The sequence below is a fragment of the Balaenoptera physalus genome (genome assembly GCF_965194825.1).
Source record: "Balaenoptera physalus genome assembly, chromosome: 2".
In the NCBI taxonomy this organism is placed as follows: Eukaryota; Metazoa; Chordata; class Mammalia; order Artiodactyla; family Balaenopteridae; genus Balaenoptera; species Balaenoptera physalus.
The window spans coordinates 97,853,830-97,877,305 of record NC_138883.1 but is presented as its reverse complement, the minus strand read 5'-3'; the positions used below and the strand labels follow the sequence as shown (position 1 = coordinate 97,877,305).

General features: G+C 43.7%; 2 protein-coding genes and 1 pseudogene across 6 annotated transcripts in view; all 3 read left to right on the top strand.

The window, feature by feature from the left end:
• GNB5 (G protein subunit beta 5) overlaps nt 1-7,362 on the top strand; it is a 47,369-nt gene extending 40,007 nt beyond the window's left edge. For all 4 annotated transcript variants that reach the window (XM_082448014.1, XM_082448012.1, XM_082448011.1 and 1 more), the window contains 4 exons: nt 2,378-2,426; nt 3,925-4,021; nt 5,336-5,502; nt 6,709-7,362. In XM_082448014.1, coding sequence (XP_082304140.1) covers nt 2,378-2,426; nt 3,925-4,021; nt 5,336-5,502; nt 6,709-6,720 — 325 coding nt within the window. In that variant the 3' untranslated portion in view covers nt 6,721-7,362. The remainder of the gene's footprint in view (nt 1-2,377; nt 2,427-3,924; nt 4,022-5,335; nt 5,503-6,708) is intronic.
• A 6,551-nt stretch (nt 7,363-13,913) lies between these two features.
• BCL2L10 (BCL2 like 10) lies at nt 13,914-22,295 on the top strand. The gene is given in 4 exon segments (XM_082448244.1): nt 13,914-14,087; nt 14,090-14,220; nt 14,224-14,377; nt 20,248-22,295. Coding segments are annotated over 4 exon segments (462 nt in total). The 5' UTR covers nt 13,914-13,969; the 3' UTR covers nt 20,307-22,295.
• Nucleotides 17,351-20,252, top strand: LOC309655624 (T-complex protein 1 subunit delta pseudogene; annotated as a pseudogene). Its single transcript has 3 exons — nt 17,351-17,365; nt 17,627-18,272; nt 18,508-20,252. The product of its transcript is annotated as a T-complex protein 1 subunit delta pseudogene (transcript).
• Nucleotides 22,296-23,476: the final 1,181 nt, after the last annotated feature.

Genomic DNA, 23,476 nt, shown 5'->3' with positions numbered 1-23,476 from the left:
CGCAATGAAGAGTAGCCCCCGCTCACCGCAACTAGAGAAAGCCCGCACACAGCAATGAAGACTCAACGCATCCAAAAATAAATAAAAAATTCAAAAAAAAAAAAAGATCACTCTGGATGCTGTACGGAGAATGGATTGTAGGGGAACAAGAATGGAAATATGACGGCCAGTTAGAAGGTTGTTGTGTGAGTTTTAGAATGAAATGATGGTGGCTGAAACTAAAGAAGACACACAGGGAGGATAGAAATGTCTAGAATTGGGAAGGATTTGAGATTTTACCCTAGCTGCAAGCTATGAAGTAAGGCTGCCACAGATTCATGGATGCTGCTAGAAGGCATGAGACTCCTGGGATAGAGATGAAGGATAGTTGGTTACTCATAGTGATGGCAGTAGCTGGGGTATTAGCATTTTTGTGCTGATTACCTAAGCCCCAATTCTACAGGGTCACATGAAAAGGGCCAAACGACACCTGCCCATGCAAAGGGCTGCATTATAGGAGAAGAACCCTGAGCTCAGGGAACCCGAATCTTCTATAAGGGGCAGTAAGCACTGATCCATTTGCTAAGACAGGGAGGGTTGGAGGCAGTGCAGGGAGAAGGCAGTGGTTGCACATGGATTCTGGAGCTCTGTCTTGGGCTAGCTAAGTCTGAGATGCTGTTATACGACCAAGTGGGAATGTCAAGTAGGTAGCAGGAGCTGTGAACTGGATTCCAAGAGAGAGGCCAGGACTTGACATATAAATTTAGAAGCTGGCACTGTCAGGACAGCATTTAAAGTATAATCACTAAAGAATCTTTATCCTTAGAGGAAAGCGCTAGACTTATTCCCCTTAAAAGCCAGAACACAGGGCTTCCCTGGTGGTGCAGTGGTTAAGAATCCGCCTGCCAATTCAGGGGACACGGGTTTGAGCCCTGGTCCTCGAAGATCCCACAGGCTGCGGAGCAGCTAAGCCCGTGCGCCACAGCTACTGAGCCTGTGCTCTAGAGCCCATGAGCCACAACTACTGAGCCCGTGTGCCACAACTACTGAAGCCTGCACGCCTAGAGCCCGTACTCCGCAACAAGAGAAGCCACCGCAATGAGAAGCCTGCGCACCGCAACCAAAGAAAAGCCCGTGTGCAGCAATGAAGACCCAACACAGCCAAAAATAAATAAATAAAAAAAAAATAATAATAATTCTAAAAAAGTCAGAACACAATAAGAATACTTAATTACCTTAGTGGTAGAAATATTAATGAGAATTTTCTAGCTCTTTGACCTCAAATGTAGGAAAGGAAAACAGGGGAAAAAAACTATCACCTTTTGCAAATGTGCAGTAATTACCCAGAAAATCCAAGGAAATCAATTGAGAAATTACTACAGATAGTAAATGAGGTTTTTAAGATACAGGATGGAATATAAAGCCACAAAAATAAATTAAATCCCTATATATTCATGAAATAACAGCTTAAACATGCACATTCTCTCACCCATGCTGTTCCCTCTACCCAGAACCCTCTTCTTCTAATATCCACCAGGTCTCTACTTAGGCTGCCCTCTCTCCAGAAGGCCTGATTATTTTTCTTTTTAGATATTTATTTATTTTGGCTGTGCCAGGTCTTAGTTGCAGCACGCGGGATCTTCGTTGCGGCGTGCGGCATGCACGCGGGATCTAGTTCCCCGACCAGGGATCGAACCCGGGCCCCCTGCACTGGGAACGCGGAGTCTTACCCACTGGACCACCAGGGAAGTCCCTGAAGGCCCGATTAAAGGAGAGGATGACTATAACAGTAATAATCATTATTTATTGCATGCTTTTTATTTGGCACCATGCCACATTCTTTGTATACTATATATACTGTCTTATTCAGTCTTTACAGCAGGATATGTGCATTATCTTCCTCACTTTTCAGATGAAGAAGCTGAGGCTGGGCCAGGTGAAGGCACTTGCCAGAAGTATCCCATGTAGTGAGTGGTCAGTGCAGACAGCTGCCCGTGGCTCTGTATATCTGATTGCAGTGTCTGTGTTTATAACCACTGTCTTATCCCTTAGCTCTGGCCAAGTCTTGGGCATGGGGTATATGATCAAGGGAAAGCAAGGATACAGGGGACCTGCCTGTGTTCGGTGTCTGGTACAGATATACATATTATCTCATTTACTCCTCGCCAATACTCTGCAAGGCCAGTGTCACTGTCCCCTGTTTACAGAGAAGAAAATTAGGTAGGTCAATGGGACCTTCCAGATGAGCCTCCCTTTCTGGCCTCTGTAATGAGTGGTCCGTGTATCCCTAGAAGTCTGAGGGACCAGCATGGGACAGCCTTCGCAAATGGTTCTGATGGGCACCCAGGATTGGGAATCACCACTCTAAGTGCTTTCTCCCCACACTTTCTCTCTGCAGATACTACCCGAGCGGAGATGCCTTTGCTTCGGGATCAGATGATGCTACGGTATGTTTCTAAGTTATTGAGAGCTTTTCCTATCCAAAGGAGAGATATGCTGACCTAGTTCTAGTTTTCAAAAATAACTTTTTTCCTGATTACAGAACTGATGTGACTTCAATAAAGAAAACTTGGGGGAAAACACTAAATTATGTTAATCATTATACCCAAGAAAAATCACAGTTCGGTGAATTCCTTTCTGTCTTTTTAGTTTTTAAACAAAATGCTTTATAATTTGCTTTTTTCACTTAGCAATAGATTGTGAACATTTTCCCATGCCAATACGTATTTTTCTCCCACATTATATTTTCTTAATGATTGAATAGTTTTCCATGTTATGGATATACCATCATTTACTTAACCAATCTTCAAGTTTTGGGTCATTAGGTTTTTTCCAAGGTTTTTTTTTCCTGTTAAAAACACTGCTATAAGCAAATATTTTTGGTACCTCTCTTATCATTTCCTTAGAATTAATTCTCAGACATGAACTTGTTGAGTTAAAAATCAGCCTAGTTTTAAGGCTTTTGATACTAATTGTCAAATTATGTTGACCTATATTTCAGGAGAAAAAAAATATCTTCCTGTGCCCTCAAAATAGCAAATATCTTATTAAATAATGAATTGCACTCTAATTTTGCTATCATGGAAGAAATTACAGGGGAATAGATTGAGGGTTTGATAATAATGAAAATTTAAAACTTCTGTATTTCAAAAAATATTTAACAAAATTTAAGGGCATACATTTGGGAAAATTCAAGAGCTTTCAAAACTTCCCTGCCCTTTGATCCAGCCATGCTATTTCTTGGGAACAGTTCTATTCTAAGGATTCTATTTTTTTGCTATTCTAAGGAAAATATCAGCGATGCATATAAAGATTTTTATAGAAGAAGGATCATGGCTTCCCCATAATTTTATTTGTAAAAGAGAAAAATCAGACATAATCAAACACTTAGCAGGGTATGGCTAAGTAGATTCTGATATATCCACATGAGGAATATAACAACCATTTTACTCCTGTTTTTTTTTAAGATTAGTTAATGATATGAGAAAATGCTCATAACATAATGCTAATAGAAGCAATAATGAAACATCCACCCCATTTAAATCCACACATAGAATAGATTAAGACTGAAGGAAATAGTCCAGATGTTAGTAAATACCTCTAGGATTGGGGGTGACTTTTATTTCCTTCTTTATGCATTTCTGAGTGTTCCTGAATTTTCTGCAGTGAACACATATTCTTTGTCAGAAAAAAAAAGAGGGCTTTCATTTTTGTTTTTGTACCTAAAGAAATCTGTATTTGCTGTTTCTCTGAATCTCCAGTAATCCATGGAGATTAATAGGAATTGGGATTGAGGGAGAAAATACTAGGAGAGAAAACGAAAGAGGTTTTTCCCTTATCCCTCAAACTACACAAGCCACTGGCACCTGCCTGTAGCTCTGTGGCCATCGATGCACCAAACAGGATCCAGAAGCAAGTGCCTCTTTGTCTTCTTTGTCACCCCAGTGTCGCCTCTACGACCTCCGGGCAGACAGGGAGGTTGCCATCTATTCCAAAGAGAGTATCATCTTTGGAGCTTCCAGCGTGGACTTCTCCCTCAGTGGTAAGATTTTATTTCAGAAACTTTCCCGGGACTGTAAAACAGGACTTCAATGAAACCCAGCTCTGCCAAGCTTCCCCTCCTAGCTAAACTTCCTATGGGCCCATGTGCTAAAGAGTCTACTTTTGCACCAGGTTTCCCCCACTGCATTTTTGACAGCCCGCTTTGCCCTGCCTGAAGCAGCTTCCCCAGCCCAGTTCACTCCACGGGAAATGAAGGCTGGGCCCACCTAATGCTCTTCTTCAAAACAATGATGTATCAAAACTCCATCTGCAGTGCCTTTAGGCATTTCCTCTCCAGCCTTCCATTTTCCCTTCACACCTGAAAAGGGACCTTTTTTTTCAGAGGTTGGGGGGAGTGAAGCAAGAGTCCCTTTCTTAATGCCCTGAAGCTCATGGCACCTCTGCCCTCACAGCTGGGAAGGCTGCCTGTGAAAGTTAAGGCAGCACTCGTATGCTGGGTCACTGGACCGTTCAGTTTTCCCAGACACCCCCCGGTTGTGTAGCTGTGCCTTTGTGCATGCATGCTGCTACTGGAACGTCTTTTCCCTTCCTTCTCTGCATTGCAAACTCCTATTCAGCCCTCAAAGGCCAGTTCAAATGTTGCTTTCCCTGTAGTGCCTTTTATTTTTTTTTAATTTTAATTTAATTTAATTTTTATTTATTTATTTATTTTTGGCTGCGTTGGGTCTTCGTTGCTGTGCGAGGGCTTTCTCTAGTTGCAGTGAGCAGGGGCTACTCTTCATTGCGGTGCGCGGGCTTCTCATTGCAGTGGCTTCTCTTGTTGTGGAGCACGGGCTCTAGGTGCGCGGGCTTCAGTAGTTGTGGCAGACGGGCTCAGTAGTTGTGGCTTGCGGGCTCTAGAGCGCAGGCTCAGTAGTTGTGGCGCATGGGCTTAGTTGCTCCACGGCATGTGGGATCTTCCCGGACCAGGGCTCAAACCCGTGTCCCCTGCATTGGCAGGCAGATTCTCAACCACTGCGCCACCAGGGAAGTTCCCTGTAGTGCCCTTCTTGATCCCCCTTCCTCTGTGATCACATAACACTTCACACATAGCTGAGCACTTCCATGACAGCCCTTACCACAGGGTGCTGCAATGATTTATGAGTCAGCCTGCCCACCACCACCCTCCATAGGGGCCAGCAGCTGTGCTTTCTCCTCTTTGAATCCCCAGGGCAAAGCACAGTGCCTGGCACATAATGGGCACTAAATCACTTTATTGAATGAATGAATGAGTGAGTGCATGAGTGAGAGTCATGAAAAGAAAAACAAGAAGGAAGGAACTGGTTTAATAACCATCATATCCTCCTGCTTTAAGGTCGCCTGCTGTTTGCTGGATACAACGATTATACCATCAACGTCTGGGATGTCCTCAAGGGATCCCGAGTCTCCATCTTGTTTGGACATGAAAACCGTGTTAGTACTCTACGAGTTTCCCCTGATGGGACTGCCTTTTGCTCAGGATCATGGGATCATACCCTCAGAGTAAGAGAGAAGTTTTTCTACTTTCCTCTGTGTGTGAGAGCAGGAGTGATTGGCCTTCCTGAAAGCAGAGAGGTCAGAGTAAGCTAGGATGGGCCTAGGCAGCCAAAATAGAGCTCTACTTTCAATTCTATAGCCACAGAGAAATGATTTGCCTGGGGAGGTAGTGAGTTCCCCATCAATGCAGCTATTCAAGCATAGATACCCTAAAAGTCTGATTCCGGCCTTTGACAAGTCAGATTGCCATTCTCACCTCCCAGTAGTGCTGGGTTCTTATTCTTTGGTCACAGACCCCTGTGAAGCCCACACAGGGGCTTCAGGAGACCTATGAAGCCCCTGCAATTATATGCTAAATTGTGTGTGTGTGTGTGCGTGCGCGTGTGCATTTTTCCAGGAAAAGTGTCCTCGTGGCTTTTATTATATTCTCAAAGAGCTCCATGACTTTGTCAGATGTTGGCTCCCTAGAAATGCCACCCAAATAACCTGTTCATCAAGCAAAGCTTACCTCACTGTGGAAGATCACAAACTTGACAGTCTTATTAGCATTTCAGAAGGGGAGAGCAAAGGCAGGTATTTATGAGGTTTGGGGAGTCTGGTTGAAGGCAAGTCTTTTGATGGAGGGACTTAATTAGGATTGGACAAATTTGTGGCGTAGTTTAAGATTGTTGGACACAGGGTGGGGGCAGGGAGAGAATTTCGAAGACCGTCTTGAAAAGTAGCCTGTCATTTGATGCTGTGTACTGTCATGAGAAGTGTGTGTCTTTTCTAAAGAGGGTAATTGAGTAGTCTAGTCTTAGGGTAAATAGATAAAAGGATTTTTGCAAATTTCCTGAAACAAACAGTAAAGTTATCTGTGACTTCATCATCCTGGGTAAGAGTTTGCTAAATTAATAAACCCATGTCAATGCACCCAGTGAGCTGAATGGGTACAGAGGGTTCTGGTTTTCAATCTAAGAGTTACCTTCCCTAGCAAGAAGGCCACAGATGCCGTTCAGATGACTAACTAAGGGAGAGGGGGAGCCAGGGCCAAAGAAGCACCTTTGAGTTGCTAGGAGTAAAGTGTTATCTTTCTAAGACATGTGAATGCTCTATTTTGGATGTAGTGTGTATGTTTGTGTATAGTAGACTTTGATTTTATCTCTTTAAACTCAGGTTTTACAAGTCATTAACTGAAAACAGACTAAAAATTATCTGTTTGTGTCTTTGCAGGTCTGGGCTTAATCATAATGCACACATAGGTACCTGAGAATAGAATTTGAAATCGTCACATGTAAATAGATCTTGCTTCTAGAGGATCTGAGAGTTTATTGCAACTCAGCTTAAGGGAGCAGCTCCATGACTGAAAGTTCAGCAAGCATCTCCAATATTACTGTTAAAACCACCACCCTGGAAAGATCCCAGTATGAGCCTTCAGCACTATGAGAACACCTTCAAGTACAGTGTTTTTCATTTCAAACACTTTTTAAAATGTATCTGTTTTTAAGGTTATTCTAAACTATCGTCTCCACTCATTCTATCCCCTGTACAGTTCAGCATATAATATATTCCATATTGTTTCCCTGAATCAAATTTATTTTTCAGAGCACTTTAAAAGCTGATTTTTCTCAGTGTACACTGTGACTTTTGGAACCTTCCCCTGGAAGTGCTGACTTCAATGGACTGTGTGAGAAGGACAGTGTTAATTGGTCTTTGATAGAAGAAAATGCCAATTCCAAATGTAATTAGACAGAATCAATTTTTTTAAAGTGTGTTTATATGGTGAAAGTATCCTTTTCAGCCTTGCGTCCTACTGTATTTTTTCGGATAAAACATTTTCATATGTGTAAACAGTTATAAATGAAGCAGAGATATCATAAAATAGAAGGTTTGATGTGTGAATCTTGTGATGGTGGGATATATCACTGCATCATGTGGACAGGACGTTTTCTTTCATTAGAGGGAAAAGCTGAGTGCTGTTTGTGACACAAATGCTTCTCAGAGCAACCAAAACCTTTCTGTGTGGGAACACAAGACAGTAAACTCATTTAGAAACCTGTTTGTAGTGTTAGACGCATTAGGATTAGTAGCATCTACTCAGGCTAAAATGAATCTTGTCCATATCAGTTATACTCATCTTTATTGCATTGCAAGTGTAATTACATATACAAATTAATTGATAGGTCTCGAATGATAATGTCTTTGTTTCACTTATATTGAGGAAAAATAACATAAAATATATCTTGTCTTTATTTGAAATTCAGCAGTTCCTTCTGGAAGATACCAAGTGCTTTAGTTACAGGATCCCTTATTTTCTGTTCTGTTTTGTTTTAAGGTGTAGAGGCTTATTCTTTGTTTTAGAAAACTCCTCATTCATAAAGATGGCATGCATCACTTAGGGAAATAAAAGGTCATCTCAGACCAAAAATGGTTCCTGGGTGAGGCTTGCCCTGTGGGCGGTCTGGGGTCTGGCAGGCCAGGTTCTCGTGGTGCCCAAGGGCTGTGTGTGCTGAGTCCCCTGGATCCTCGGTCCCCTCTCTTGGTCCTGCTCCAGCCTGGCCCTTTTCCTAATGGTAGTTCTGACTTTGCAGGCCCAGCTGCAGGCTCTGCTGCTTGAAGTTGCCCTTCCAGGGCTGGAGCCATCCGACAGGCCTGGACTCAGTGCCCCTGTAAACCTCAGGGGGCGTGCCAGGCCCACCTGCAAAATAACTTGTTCAGGTATCAAGATGGGCCCAGTCAGTCAAAAATCACCCAAGCCAGCTTTCCCATCAACTCTTTTAAAATAAACATAATGATTTTATGCAATCATTTGCCAAGAAAACGTTTACCAAGGGTTTTACTACACAACAGGCCCTGAAGTAGAGAGAGAAAATATGAAAGGCTCCTGCTCACCCCCCTACCCCCTCACTCCCCCTCCTCCCGCATCCCCCCAACCTCCACCCCACCCTACCCACCTTGAGAGCCCAGAGGGAAGGGGGGAGGGAGCATGGTCCAGAGGGACAACTTTTCAGCCACCTTATCCCTCTAGTAGATTCCAGTCTGGGCAGGGGCTCAGGGAAATGGGCACAGGGTCTACCAAGCTCCTGCCAACTGCTGAAGGGCTGGCCCCAGAATGTGTCCTGTGAAATTCTCAAGCTCTGCTCCCAGAATGTTCCTGAGCTTGTTCCTGGGCTCCTAGTTAATGGCATCCCCTTCCCTCTCTCCCACAGACCTTTTCGTGTCTCTGCACTCTGACCTGGGCCTCCCAGAAGTGAAGGAAGGCAGGGCAAAGGAAAAGTCACCCAGACTCTGGGGAAGCAAATTCAAGGTTATATGTTTGGAGAGGTGGGGAGCATCTTCAGTATATATGCAAAGTAGCCCCTAACTTTCCAATCAAAAAAGTGACCATAATGTGACCACAAAAGTGACCACATTTCAGCCATAAAAAGAAACGAAATTGAGTTATTTGTAGTGAGGTGGATGGAACTAGAGACTGTCAATACAGGGTGAAGTAAGTCAGAAAGAGAAAAACAAATACCATATGCTAACACATTTATATGGCATCTTAAAAAAAAAATGGTTCTGAAGAACCTAGGGGCAGGACAGGAATAAAGACGCAGACATAGAGAATGGACTTGAGGACACGGGGAGGAGGAAGGGTAAGCTGGGACAAAGTGACAGAGTGGCATGGACATATATACACTACCAAACGTAAAATAGATAGCTAGTGGGAAGCAGCCGCATAGCACAGGGAGATCAGCTCAGTGCTTTGTGACCACCTAGAGGGGTGGGATAGGGAGGGTGGGAGGGAGACGCAAGAGGGAGGAGATATGGGCATATATGTATATGTATAGCTGATTCACTTTGTTATAAAGCAGAAACTAACACACCATTGTAAAGCAATTATACTCCAATAAAGATGTTTAAAAAAATAAATAAAAAATAATTTTTAAAAAAGTGACCTTCAGGGCCCTAAGAAAGTATTCCCTCAAACGCTCACCCCCGTGGGCAGTTAGCCACCTCACCTATAAGTATTTAATCTCACAGTGCCTGTTGTTTAGTATTTATTGATGAAATACTTGGTTGGAAATATCCTACACCACATGGAGACTGAAGGATAAACCCCAGGTAATAAATTATATTTTGCATATTGAAAATAATGCTGAGTGGAGTTTTTTAATCAGGCTTTCTTTTTTTTTAGAGGACTTGGAGGCAAAGCTACCAAACCATTGTGGTGAAGGGGCCAAACAGATGTGCCCCGAGGTGTGCATAGCCTTGGACGCCCCCTTTCCAGCCAGAGAAGAGAAAGGTTAGGCAGACGGGGGGGGGGGGGGGGGGGTCAAACAAGGAGGTATGTGATGACAGGTGTTTGTGGGAAATACCTGTGAACTGAAACCAAGGCAGCTACTTTGGAGGGAATGGGCGGCCGGCCTCCCAGAAGTAGCGCCCTGCTGCTGGTCCTGTTCTGGAATGAGCCCAGGGCCAGAGCAGGCACCCCATATCCACTTCCCTCTTCCCACCCTGGACCTCCTCTATACCCTTCCCGGGATTATAAGTGGCTTAAAGGTAGTACAGGTTGTAAGGGCCTTAGCATCCTTGCCTCTCATAGTTGCTTGGCCATCTGGCTAGAAGGTGGTCCTGCTGACACTAGGACTCATCTATAAGAGGGGGGACAGCATGGGGACAAAGGATGTGCACCTAGTTTCAGACCCAGCTCTACCACTTTTACAGGATATACAATGTCTAAATTTGTCTCAGCCTTAGTTCCCTCATCTAGGAAATGGGACAGTTCCAAGGTATGTAAAGTACCTTCCCCTCCTCCCTTTCCTGTTCCCTTCCTCTCCTTTCCAACTCCTTTCCCTTCTCCCTCCTTCTCCCCCCTCCCTTGCCCCATCTCCTCCCTCCTCTCTTCTTGTCTCACCTCTTTCCTTATCCCCTTCCTCCTCCTCCCTCTCTCCCTCTTCTTCTCCCCCTCCTCCCTATTCCCCTTCCTCTTGTTCATTCTTTTCTCTCCTCTCCCCCCACCCCACATAAGCGATCCCTACTCATGTATCAAATTGGTAATTATCATCAATTAGAGATTCATCTGGGCCAGTGGTTCTCAAAGTTTTCCATCTTAGGATCCGTCTACACTCTTAAAAATTATTGAGGACCCCAAAGAGCTTTTTGTTTATATGGATTATATCTATCAATATTTATCATATTATAAATTCAAACTGAGAAAAATCATAAAACCCAAGAATACAGAAGCACATATTCCAGTGATGATGCCTTCACCACACATCAGTAGCCTCTGGAAAACTCCTGAGAAAGTGAGTGTTTTAAAAGCCACACATACAGAAAAAAGAGTCAGTATTATTATGAAAATAGTTTTGACCTTGGAGGATCCCCTGGAAGGACTCCCAGGGTCAGATCAACTTTGAAAGCAGCTTATCTGGGCTAATGAGCCCTTTTCCAGCCCCTCTGTGTGAGACCTCCCTGGGGCCATTCAGGCCCTTGTAGGGGTTTGGAAGAGGAGGAGGAAGGTAATTGAGAGAGGGGGACTCAAGCCGAGGCTTTGAGGCAACCACATGCGGCATAGGAGGGGCCCTGCGGGCACAGAGAGGCAGTGGGAAAGGCAAGAGCCCAATGGGGGCTGTGAATCACTGAAAATCTCTAGATATTTTCAGTATTTTAAAAACAAAAACAAAACCAGAAACCATATAAGTAAGGCTCACCAAAAATATCACATCTTGATTTTTTGGTTAAAAGTGGGACAAGCGAGCCTGGTAACCCTGGTCAACTCATACTCATAATACCAGCTCCTCTGTAAAGAGCTTTTACTATGTGCCAGGCACTATGCTAAGGCCTTTGCACATACCAACTCATGTAATCCTTGTAACAGCCTATAATGCAGTTTATTGCCTCCATTTCATAGGTGGGGAAATTGAAGTTGGGAGGGCTGAATAACTTGCTCATGGTCGCCCAGCTTCTAAGTGGCAGAGGGGGGATTGTAACCAAATCTGACTGCAAACTGCATAGGAAATTCTGTGTGGAGGTTAATTTATTCATTTGTTGTTTAATTCCACTGATAGTTATTAGAGTTAACCAATGGCAGGGCCAGAGGATCTACCACTAACCCCCAAGCTACTCCAAAATCTAAGAAAAAACTGTGTGCTTGCTTCTAAAATATAATGTTCAAAAAGATAAAATCATGACTCCCTTGAAAATAAAACATGAACATATATCAAAATGTTTACTTAACTTAATAATAAGGGAATTCGTAAGATGTCTCAACCAGCTTGTAGTACAGAGATTGATATTCCCTTTGGGCAAAATTCATTTGGCTCACCGTAGAGGAATCACTGGCACTGGCAGATCAGGCACTCAGCAGAAGCATTAGGCAGCTCAGCCTTTTTAAGGGGAATTCTGTTGTTGCCACATCCTCGCTCCCTGCTGCATGGCCTCTTCACGGTCCCATGGAGCAAGCACTGTGGCAGCTGTGTAAAGAAGCTCTCCGACCTCCACAGAGCACAGGAGTTTGTCTACCTGATTATTAAGAGTCTTCTCTGCAGTGGCTGCCCTTTGGAGGCGTTGACATGGGAGACGAGTATCTCCAGTCTGCCTCTTCAGAGGGGTCCAGCCACATATCTCTGTCCAAGATTTCCTTGTCACCAATCTTCAAGGCCCTGACCATCCAGCCAAACCATCAGCAACTGCCCATGAATCAATGTAGATCTGTACTCTGGCCATCTCTCACCCCAGGCATAGTGTACAGTCATATATCCTGCTTGAATTTCTGCCCACTGGGAGGATTTTCCTTCACCACTGTCTTCACAGTCCCCCGAGTGGGGCTATAATGCTCCAGCTGTCCACTTTCGTGTAGTACCAGCATCTCATACAGACCCATCTGTGATCCAGGCTTGAGTTTTCTCCCTCAGTCAGCTGGTCATGAGCAATCCCCTGAAGGCCACAGGCACGGAACAAGAGAATAGGCAAACAACAGGAGCTGTGTTGCAGGGGTCTGAGCCACCTACTCACACAATTTACCTGCACCTCATGGACCCGCCTGAGTTCAGTCTCTCATATACCATTTCCACTTGATGAAAGATTGCTACTGTGCACGCCCAACCTTAAAACAAGGCAGGTCAGACAACGTCCATATCATGAGGAGAGCTCAAGCTGCATGGTCACCTCATTCAGCCTCTACGAAGACCTAGTAGCAAGCCAGAACCTGCTTCTCAAAAGGATAGTCATCTGCAGAAGAGGACGTAGATTTGCTTCACCATCCTAGAGGTCTGCACCATAACTGTATCGGTGCTTGCCAGAGGCTCCATACAGCTTCTCTATGTGACACTTCAAGTATCATTGGACCTGCTGGATCACAAAACCCAAGTGATAGAGTAGCTTGTACTGTAGCCTAAACAGCTGCAGAGCCTTCTCTTGTTCTGCTTCCCAATCCACCCGCCTGTAGATGCGTTGAGGTTGCATACTCAAATGCGTATGTTGCCTCCAAAGTGACCTACCAAGGGTTGTGCCTCTTTCTTTTTGTCGGTGATACAAGCTGCAGCAATTCATCTTCCACCCTGACGGGGATATTTCAAAATGCTCCAGACCAATGAACCCTCACAAATTTCACTGCTGGTACAATTCTATGTCAGTCTGGGTCCAATCAGGAGAAAGAAGCCGTAGAGTAACATGAACAGAGAAAGATTAGTATAAGAAGTATTAACTATAATAGGGGATTGGAGTAATGAGGGATTGGCCAGTAAAAAGTGGAGAATTCTAAGCAATATAGGTATGGTAGCTATAAGAAGCAGCCAAAAGCTGGGTACTCCCTCAACCTCTATTATAGTGATAATTTAACTGTACTGTGATTGCCTGTTTCTTTGTCCCATCACTAGACTCTAGGGTCCTTGAGAGCAGGAACCACATGCCTTGTTCTCCATTATATCTCCAGTGCTAAGGGGGAGACCTACCACCCCAAAGACTAGGAGTAAATGAGTGAATGAATGAGCGAATGCAGCCAATATTGGCACTCTAGCAACCTGCAGGAAAATTATCCTGTTTCCTGCCACATATACCAGACCCAAAGAAAGGTACCTGCAACACACACCTGGATGCTTCAGTCCAATCTGAGAAGATGCTGATAATCCTTTCAAGGGAGCCGCCAGTGGAGGGCTGTGTGTAGCCTTTGTCAACCTCTCCTAAAAAGGAGGCAAAAGTCTAGCCCAACTTCCCAGACTGTCCCCACTGGGTTCTTAGTCCCCCAAGCCGAGAGCTAAACAATAGCCCCAAAAGAGTCTCACTCTGCCCCTGATTGCTATGTGAACACATGCACACAGCTGGGCCTCGCCTATTGGGGCCGGAACAGGTGTAGATGGGATTCCCATCAAAGGCTCCTCTCCGGACCTGGGAAAGCAACTGCCCGGGGCGGACCGGGCCGAGCCGAGCCAATGCGGAGCGGAGCGGGGCGGGGCGGGGCGCGGGCGGGCCTAGAAAACAGGCCGGGTCGGACCCCGGCAGAGGCGGAGTCATGGCGGACGCGTTCAGGGAGCGCAGAGCCAGGCTGCTGATGGACTACCTGGAGTACTGCGCCCGCGAGCCCGGCACCCCCGCGCGGGCGCCGTCCACGCCCGAGGCCGCCGTGCTGCGCCCGTGGCCGCCCGGATACAGGAGACCAACCTGCACTTCTTGTCCCAATGCCGCGGCTTCCGCGGGAACCGCGTCGAGCTGGTGGCCTGGATGGCGCAGGAGCTACTCGCCAACAACCGTGGTGGCCCCAGCTGAGGCCGCGTGGCAGCGCTCGTGACCTTCGCGGGGACGCTGCTGGAGAGGCCGCCGCCGGGGGCCCGTAGGCGTAAGAAGACGGAGAATGAAGACGTTAGCAGGCACTGCCGGTTCCTGGTGGCCTTGCTGTGTGCTCAGCTCTCCGGACGGCAAGGTGAGCGCGGCGGGCGCGGGGACCCGGGGCGGGTGGGCAGCCCGGGACGCGCCCACGCGGCCGGCACCCGGAGGGACCCTGCGGCTTCAGCCCGGTGGAGCGTTCGTTTCAGCAGGCCTGGGACATTCGTGGTGAAGTCCGGCTTTCTCCTCTACTGGCGGAGTCAGACACCAAAGCAGGCCTAGTTAGACGGCTCTCATGCTAACGCATTCTGAAACAGCAGCGCACGACTTGGGTTTGCACACTTCGGCCTTGTCCTTGATCGCCCTCGGGGTTTTAGGGTGCGCTCATGTTAGGTCTGGATGCTTTGCTTAGGTAGAAATTCCCAAAGTGGCGAAGTCAGCAACGGGGTGGCCTGGGCCAGGTGGGTTCTTTCTCCAACACTTATTAGATGCACCTTTCTCCATAGACCCCCCGGCTCTGCAGGTCAGAGCACACCAGCCTAAAACGTTAGAATGAAAAGGCAGCCCCTTGTCCAATCCCTCCATCGCTCAGGAAGAGCTGAGGCAGAGGTGTCTGGGGGGTGGAGGGGGGCGGTGGTCGCGCGGGCACCCCGTGGTGCTGAAGACTCGAGGTTCCTTAACTTCCGATTCACTGCACCCAGCCCTCAATTGGGAGATAACCAGGCGCCCTGGCGCGCAGCTGTAAGCCATTGATCTCTGTGGTCTAGGCTAGAGCGGGAGGCCCTTGCAGCTCCTAAACTGAGCTCATGATAAGCGAGAGTCTGGCCAGCCTTCAGTAAGAGGGGAGAATGCCTCCTGGGTTCTGAGCGAGACCCCTGCTTCTTTCTTCTCCTCCTTACTGGAGTTGAATCAGCGACTGTGGTGACCCAGGTTATAGAAGAAATACAGCCAAACTATTAAAACCAACAATTAAAAAAAGTCTAAGAATCTAGGGAAGACACTGCAGGAAACTTAGCCTCCTGTTTTGCAATTTCCTGGTAGACCTGTATTGATGAATTGGGTTCCATTTGTGGAGGAGAGGTAGTATTTGAATCAGAACCTTGACCTTGCATGAACAGTTTGAGGTGTTAGCATTAATTCCATTCTTTTGGGACGGGAAGGGATGGGGAGGCGGGGTCTTAAACTGTTCCGGCCTGTGAACTCTCAGAACCCCACCTGAGCCATTTGTCTTAACAAGGCATTTGGCCCCCAAGGGCACTCCGCACTAAAGAGGAAATTGATGGGGGGGCATTGTTTTTGTTCGCGTCTTTTGGCTAATCACCATTGAGTAAGGAACAATCTTTTAACATCAGGAAGCAGAAATTCTCCAATTGAGTAAACTAGACATGGCCACACTTCTCTCAGCTGCAGTTAAAATGCCACAGGCTGGATTTCAAGTCCCTCCCTCCCCCCCTATTTTTCTGACTGGAAGTGCTTGCTTTATTGTCTCAGGGGATACCTTTCAATTTAGCGATTTGTCAGTTTCCCAAAATGGCATCAGTTCTTTGCTCAGGAAAGAACATGATATAGTTTTCTACCTTCCTCTCGGCTTTTGAAAGAAGTTAGTGAAAAGATGAGTATTCCTGCTCTAAGTGACAAAGTTGTGTCCCCTATGTCCTTCTACCCCCTATGTTAGACTACTTCTTACAAATACTAACTCAAAGATTCCTAATTACAAGTTACCTATTGCTCAGGATTTCCTTTTTTTACATTTTAAATTCAGGAGTTGTCTTAGTGTTTAATCTAGAACCTCCTGTGTATTTGATTGAGTACAGGTTTTGAGTGTTATGAAGCAATCTAGTTCTCTTCTCCCTCCCCTTATAGGATGGATTTTGTCTTTTCTTCCAATGCTCATTGCAGCCATCTTGGGAAAGACAGCTGGTCTGGGTTTTTCTCTCATACTGTACAGCAATGATCTTAATCTACTTCTGTTCAAAATTATCCTGAGTTCTAAAATTCTTAACTCATTTCTACCTGCCTGACTGTGACCAGCCAAGCAAATTTGAGTTGTGAAAGAATAAACCAGAGTAAACCACCTCCTGAGACATTTTTACCTGCATTCATATAAGGAATCCTACAGTGATTCAGCCAGCATTTTAACTCCTGACAAGTACTCAGAGATATTAGGACAAAGGCACAATGGCTCTTCTTTAAATGGGAGACACAGGGGTCTAAAGGCTTATTGCTCCAGAGAATTACAGAAGAAACTGCTTTCCATTAAATAGGAAATACGGTGCTATTTGCTACGTTTGGATAAGAGTGGATATGTATCTCTCATCTATCCATGACTTCATGTGCTACTGCTGACTAATTTATCAAGGCACTGTGTCAGGGGTGTAAAATGATACTACAAGTCCTCCGAGTCACAGTTTAGTTTAACAAAGAATGTGATAGTAAATCCTTTTATAAGGAATTCTTTCTAAATCCTTTAAAATGTAATTTCTGGGACTTCTAGGTTTTTAGAGTTAATATATTGAAATTTTATTTTTCTGACTTCAATAAATTATTAAATCTTTAAAGTTTTAATTTATGCATCTTTAAAAAAAAACAGTTGGTTTTGCTTGGGATTCAATAAGCCTTTATTCTTAGGAGTAACTTGATTGATGACAATTTCCTTTTTATTGTCTCTTTAAATACAACACATACAATTATTTTAAACATTTAATCAGTACACAGGCACATAACAAGTCCTTCTCTTTCACCTTCCATTCTGCACTCAACCCATCGCTTGAGGTAGATGGAGAAAGAAAACTTTACCCTGTACCTGAGCCCTATGAATTTCAAAGATGAAAGATAGATTAACAGGAGAGAAACATACAAACCTTATTTGGTGTTAATGTTTTTTACAGGGGACTTCATAGAAAAGAAGTGAAAACTCAAAGAAGCAGTAAGACTTGGGGTTTATATACCAGTTTAACAAAGGGTGATAAATTGTGGAGATAGGACTAAACAAAGAAAAGGGGTTTGGGCTTCCAGGGGCGGTATATTGTGGGACAGTGACTAGGAAATATATGGGGGCAGCTAATGGAAGATGAGGATTATTTTAGTAAAATTCATGGAGATTCATCTTGGTATTAACTCCCATCGCCAGTGATAAGAGTGTTCTCCCCTTCCTGGTACAAGAAGGCACCTTTCTCACAGGAAATTTATGCCCTGCTTTTAGGCAGAAAGGGGTCAGAGAGCCCTTCCTATATATGCTATTTCTCAGTTGCCTTCAGCTAAAATAATCAGTATGCCAAAGTGGCATATTTGGGGGTAACATGTTCTGATCCCCTTCAGTGGTTAACAGTGAACACAGTTATTCTAGTGCCTGCTGGAACCTGCGTCCATCTGTCCTTTCGGAGCCCACACAGACCCAACCAAGCTTGCTAGCAGCCAGGGGAAGAACACCCGTGAGGACAAGAAGCCAGCCCAGATCTGTTTCAGCAACATCTTCGTGTCCAAAGCTGTTGCCGATGCTATTAGATCAAGACTTGGACCAAAAGGAATGGATAAAATGATTCAAGATGGAAGAGGTGATGTGACCATTACAGATGGTGCTACCATTCTGAAACAAACACAGGTGTTACATCCAACAGCCAGAATGCCGGTAGAGCTAAGGCTCAAGAGAAAGAAGGAAATGGCACCACATCAGCGGTCATTGTTGCTGGCTCTCTCTTTGATTCCTGTACCAGGTTTTTTCAGAAATGGATTCATCGTTTCCAAATCACTTTAGAAGGATTTGGAAAGGGTACTGAAATCTTGACATGCCGTGACCTGTGGAACCGAGTGACAGAGAAGTGTTGTTAAACAGTGCAGCCACTTCATTGAGCTCAGCAGTTGTCTCTCAGTATTCAAGTCTTTCTCTTACATGAGTGTAAAGGCAGGGAGGAAAGTGATTGATCCAGCCACAGCTACTGGTGTAGATCTCAGAGATGTCAGAATAGTTAAGAAACCTGCTAATGCTCTCGAGGGTATAATGCTAAGTGAAATAAATCAGACAGAAAGACAAATACTGTGTGATCTCTCTTACAGGTGGAATCTAAAAAAAAAACAAAAAACAAGCTCATAGATAGAACAGGTTGGTGGTTTCCAGAGGTGGGGGTAGAGGGGTGAGAGAAATGGGTGGGTAAACTGTTCTTGTTTTTTTGCTTGTTTTTAGTTTAAATAAACTGTCTTTTTTTTTTTTTTTTTTTTTAAAAAGGAAACTTGGTGGGACAATTGATGATTTTGTGTTGGTGGAAGGGCTGGTTCTCACCCGAAAGGTGGCCAATTCTGACATATCCAGAGTTGAAAAGATTAAGATTCGGCTTAAAAACAGATCATGATAATCAAACAGTTTCTGATATGCCCACATGGATGGAGCCCTGAGGAAAGACAGACTATATTCTAAATTTAACAAAGCAAATTTTAAAAACGGATGTATTTTCTTTCTCATACAGAAGTCTATTCTTAAGACATGCTCTTAGTGATCTTGTATTAAATTTCCTGATCAAAATGAAGATGGCGGTAGTTAAGGACATTGAAAGAGAAAATATTGGAACCAAGCCAATTGCTCATACTGACCAACTTAACTGCTGACATGCTGGGTTTGGCTAAATGAGCTGAGGGGGTCAATTTACATGGTTCTGGCACACTGCTCAAGATTACAGGCTATATTATCCCAGGGAAAAGTTACAGCTGTTGTTCCTGGTTCTAACACATTGGTGATGGAAGAAGCTGGGCCCTCAGTTCATGATGCCCTATGTGTTATTCATTGTTCAGTAAAGCAGAGAGCTCTTATTGCAGGAGGTAGTGCTCCAGAGATAGAGTGGGCCCTGTGGTTAACTGGATATTCACGAACATTGAGTGGTATGAAATCCTACTGCATTCATGCCTTTGCAGATGTTACGGAGCTCATTCCATCTACACTAGCTGAAACTGCTGGACTGAATCCCATGTCTACAGTCACAGAACTAAGAAAACCGGCATGCTGAGGAGAAAAACTATAGGCATTAATGTCCAAAAGGATGGTATTTCCAACGTTTTGGAGGAACTGGTTATTCAGCCTTTGTTGGTTTCAGTCAGTGTACTGACTCTAGCAACTGAAACTGTGTGGCCCTGCAATAAACCTTTCTCTGCTCCAAACTCTGATGTTTCAGTTTGTTTGTCTTCACTGTATGTGGGGCACATGAACTTGCATTTGCTAACAATATGAAGTAGGACTCACTTCTTTTTTTTTAGAATTTAACTTATTTATTTATTTTTGGCTGTGTTGGGTCTTTGTTTCTGTGTGAGGGCTTTCTCTAGTTGCGGCAAGTGGAGGCCACTCTTCATCGCGGTGCGCGGGCCTCTCACTATCGCGGCCTCTCTTGTTGCGGAGCACAGGCTCCAGACGCGCAGGCTCAGTAGTTGTGGCACACGGGCTTAGTTGCTCCACGGCATGTGGGATCTTCCCAGACCAGGGCTCGAACCCGTGTCCCCTGCATTGGCAGGCAGACTCTCAACCACTGCACCACCAGGGAAGCCCAGGACTCACTTCTTATAAAAGAAGAGTTGGGGTGGGTATTTCAGCAGTGTTTATAGATGGTCCATTTTTTCCCAGCTAATTTGAATGTTTTCTCTAGTTTGTTGACTTATCTTTTTCTCTACTAATAGCACTCTGTCTCAATTACTATATGTTTATGACATGTTTAAACATCTGGTGTTATAGTCTGATCTCCTACCCCACCATTCTTTTTCAAAAAATAAAAAGTATCCTTGGCCATTTCTGTGAATTGTTTAAGTTGAATTCTAAAAACCAGTTTATAAAGAATCCATTAAGACATTGCTTTAGGATTTTGAATAGAATGGGATTGGATTATAAATCAATCTGGAAATAAGTAGTAACTTTACAATATTGTGTCTTCCCTTCTAAGAACATAACTCCTGTTCCACTTATTTAGGTCTCTTACGGTTTTCTTCATACAGGTCCTGTGTTTTTGCCAGGAGTATTCCAACTCTTTGAGTTCTTTTGCCACTGGGAATAGAATCTGGAGAGGATGTTTTGCCTTCGCAGAGGGAGCCTGCCTTGAAGAGAAAAGCTCACCCGACAGAGGTCAGAGATTGGGGGTGGGATGGAGCGTGGAGAAACAGTTTTGATGACATGACTGAAATCTCACAATTCGGCTGTGCCTAAAGCTAGTTGGGGCGCAATAAATTTCCTTTTCTGCTTAAACTGATTTTTAAAAAACTTTTATTTTATATTGGAGTATAGTTGATTAACAATGCCCTGTTAGTCTCAGGTGTACAGCAAAGTGATTCAGTTATATACATATACATGTATCGACTCTTTTTCAAATTATTTTCCCATTTACATTGTTACATAATATTGAGCAGAGTTCCCTGTGCTATACAGTAGGTCCTTTTTGGGTATCTATTTTATATATAGCAGTGTATACATGTCAATCCCAAACTCCTAATTATCCCTCCCCTCCCTCCACCCTTCCCCTCTGGTAACTATAAATTTGTTCTCTAAGTCTGTGAGTCTGCTTCTGTTTTGTAAATAAGTTCATTTGTATCATTTTTTTTAAGATTCCTTATATAAGTGATATCATACGATATTTGTCTTTCCCTGTCTGACTTACTTCACTTAGTACTATAATCTCCAGGTCCATCCATGTTGCTGCAAATGGCATTATTTCATTCTTGTTAATGGCTGAGTAATATTCCATTGTTTATATGTACCATATCTTCTTTTTTTTGGTAACATCTTTATTGGAGTATAATTGCTTTACAATGGTGTGTTAGTTTCTGCTTTATAACAAAATGAATCAGTTATACATATACATATGTCCCCATATCTCCTCCCTCTTGCATCTCCCTCCCTCGCACCCTCCCTGTCCCATCCCTCTAGGTGGTCACAAAGCACTGAGCTGATCTCCCTGTGCTATGTGGTTGCTTCCCACTAGCTATCTATTTTACGTTTGGTAGTGTATATATGTCCATGCCACTCTCTCACTTTGTCACAGCTTACCCTTCCCCATCCGCATATCCTCAAGTCCATTCTCTAGTAGGTCTGTGTCTTTATTCCTGTCTTACCACTAGGTTCTTCTTGACCTTTTTTTTTTTTCCCTTAGATTCCGTGTATATGTGTTAGCATACTGTATTTGTTTTTCTCTTTCTGACTTACTTCACTCTGTATGACAGACTCTAACTCCATCCACCTCGCTACAAATAACTCAATTTCGTTTCGTTTTATGGCTGAGTAATATCGCATTGTATATATGTGCCACATCTTCTTTATCCATTCATCTGTCGATGGACACTTAGGTTGCTTCCATGTCCTGGCTATCGTAAATAGAGCTGCAATGAACATTTTGATACATGACTCTTTTTGAATTATGGTTTTCTCAGGGTATATGCCCAGTAGTGGGATTGCTGGGTCATATGGTAGTTTTATTTTTAGATTTTTCAGGAACCTCCATGCTGTTCTCCATAGTGGCTGTATCAATTTACATTCCCACCAACAGTGCAAGAGGGTTCCCTTTTCTCCACACCCTCTCCAGCATTTATTGTTTGTAGATTTTTTGATGATGGCCATTCTGACTGGTGTGAGATGATATCTCATTGTAGTTTTGATTGGCATTTCTCTAATGATTAATGATGTTGAACATTCTTTCATGTGTTTGTTGGCAATCTGTATATCTTCTTTGGAGAAATATCTATGTAGGTCTTCTGCCCATTTTTGGATTGGGTTGTTTGTTTTTTTGTTACTGAGCTGCATGAGCTGCTTGTAAATTTTGGAGATTAATCCTTTGTCAGTTGCTTCATTTGCAAATATTTTCTCCCATTCTGAGGATTGTCTTTTGGTCTTGTTTATGGTTTCCTTTGCTGTGCAAAAGCTTTTAAGTTTCATTAGGTCCCATTTGTTTATATTTGTTTTTATTTCCATTTCTCTAGGAGGTGGGTCAAAAAGGATCTTGCTGTGATTTATGCCATAGAGTGTTCTGCCTATGTTTTCCTCTAAGACTTTGATAGTGTCTGGCCTTACATTTAGGTCTTTAATCCATTTTGAGTGTATTTTTGTGTATGGTGGTAGGGAGTGTTCTAATTTCATACTTTTACATGTACCTGTCCAGTTTTCCCAGTACCGCTTATTGAAGAGGCTGTCTTTTCTCCACTGTATATGCTTGCCTCCTTTATCAAAGATAAGGTGACCATATGTGTGTGGGTTTATCTCTGGGCTTTCTATCCTGTTCCATTGATCTATATTTCTGATTTTGCACCAGTACCATACTGTCTTGATTACTGTAGCTATGTAGTATAGTCTGAACTCAGAGAGCCTGATTCCTCCAGCTCCGTTTTTCTTTCTCAAGATTGCTTTGGCTGTTCGGGGTCTTTAGTGTTTCCATACAAATTGTGAAGTTTTTTGTTCTAGTTCTGTGAAAAATGCCAGTGGTAGTTTGATAGAGATTGCACTGAATCTGTAGATTGCTTTGGGTAGTAGAGTCATTTTCACAATGTTGATTCTTCCAATCCAAGAACATGCTATAGCTCTCCATTTGTTTGTATCATCTTTAATTTCTTTCATCAGTGTCTTATAGTTTTCTGCATACAGGTCTTTTGTCTTCTTAGGTAGGTTTATTCCTAGATATTTTATTCTTTTTGTTGCAATGGTAAATGGGAGCGTTTTCCTAATTTCACTTTCAGATTTTTCATCATTAGTGTATAGGAATGCAAGAGATTTCTGTGCATTAATTTTGTATCCTGCTACTTTACCAAATTCATTGATTAGCTCTAGTAGTTTTCTGGTAGCATCTTTAGGATTCTCTATGTATAGTATCATGTCATCTGCAAACAGTGACAGCTTTACTTCTTCTTTTCCGATTTGGATTCCTTTTATTTCTTTTTCTTCTCTGATTGCTGTGGCTAACACTTCCAAAACTATGTTGAATGATAGTGGTGAGAGTTGGCAACCTTGTCTTGTTCCTGATCTTAGTGGAAATGTTTTCAGTTTTTCACCACTGAGGACGATGTTGGCTGTGGGTTTGTCATATATGGCCTTTATTATGTTGAGGTAGGTTCCCTCTATGCTCACTTTCTGGAGAGTTTTTATCATAAATGGGTGTTGAATTTTGTCAAAAGCTTTTTCTGCATCTATTGAGATGATCATATGGTTTTTCTCCTTCAGTTTGTTAATATGATGTATCACGTTGAT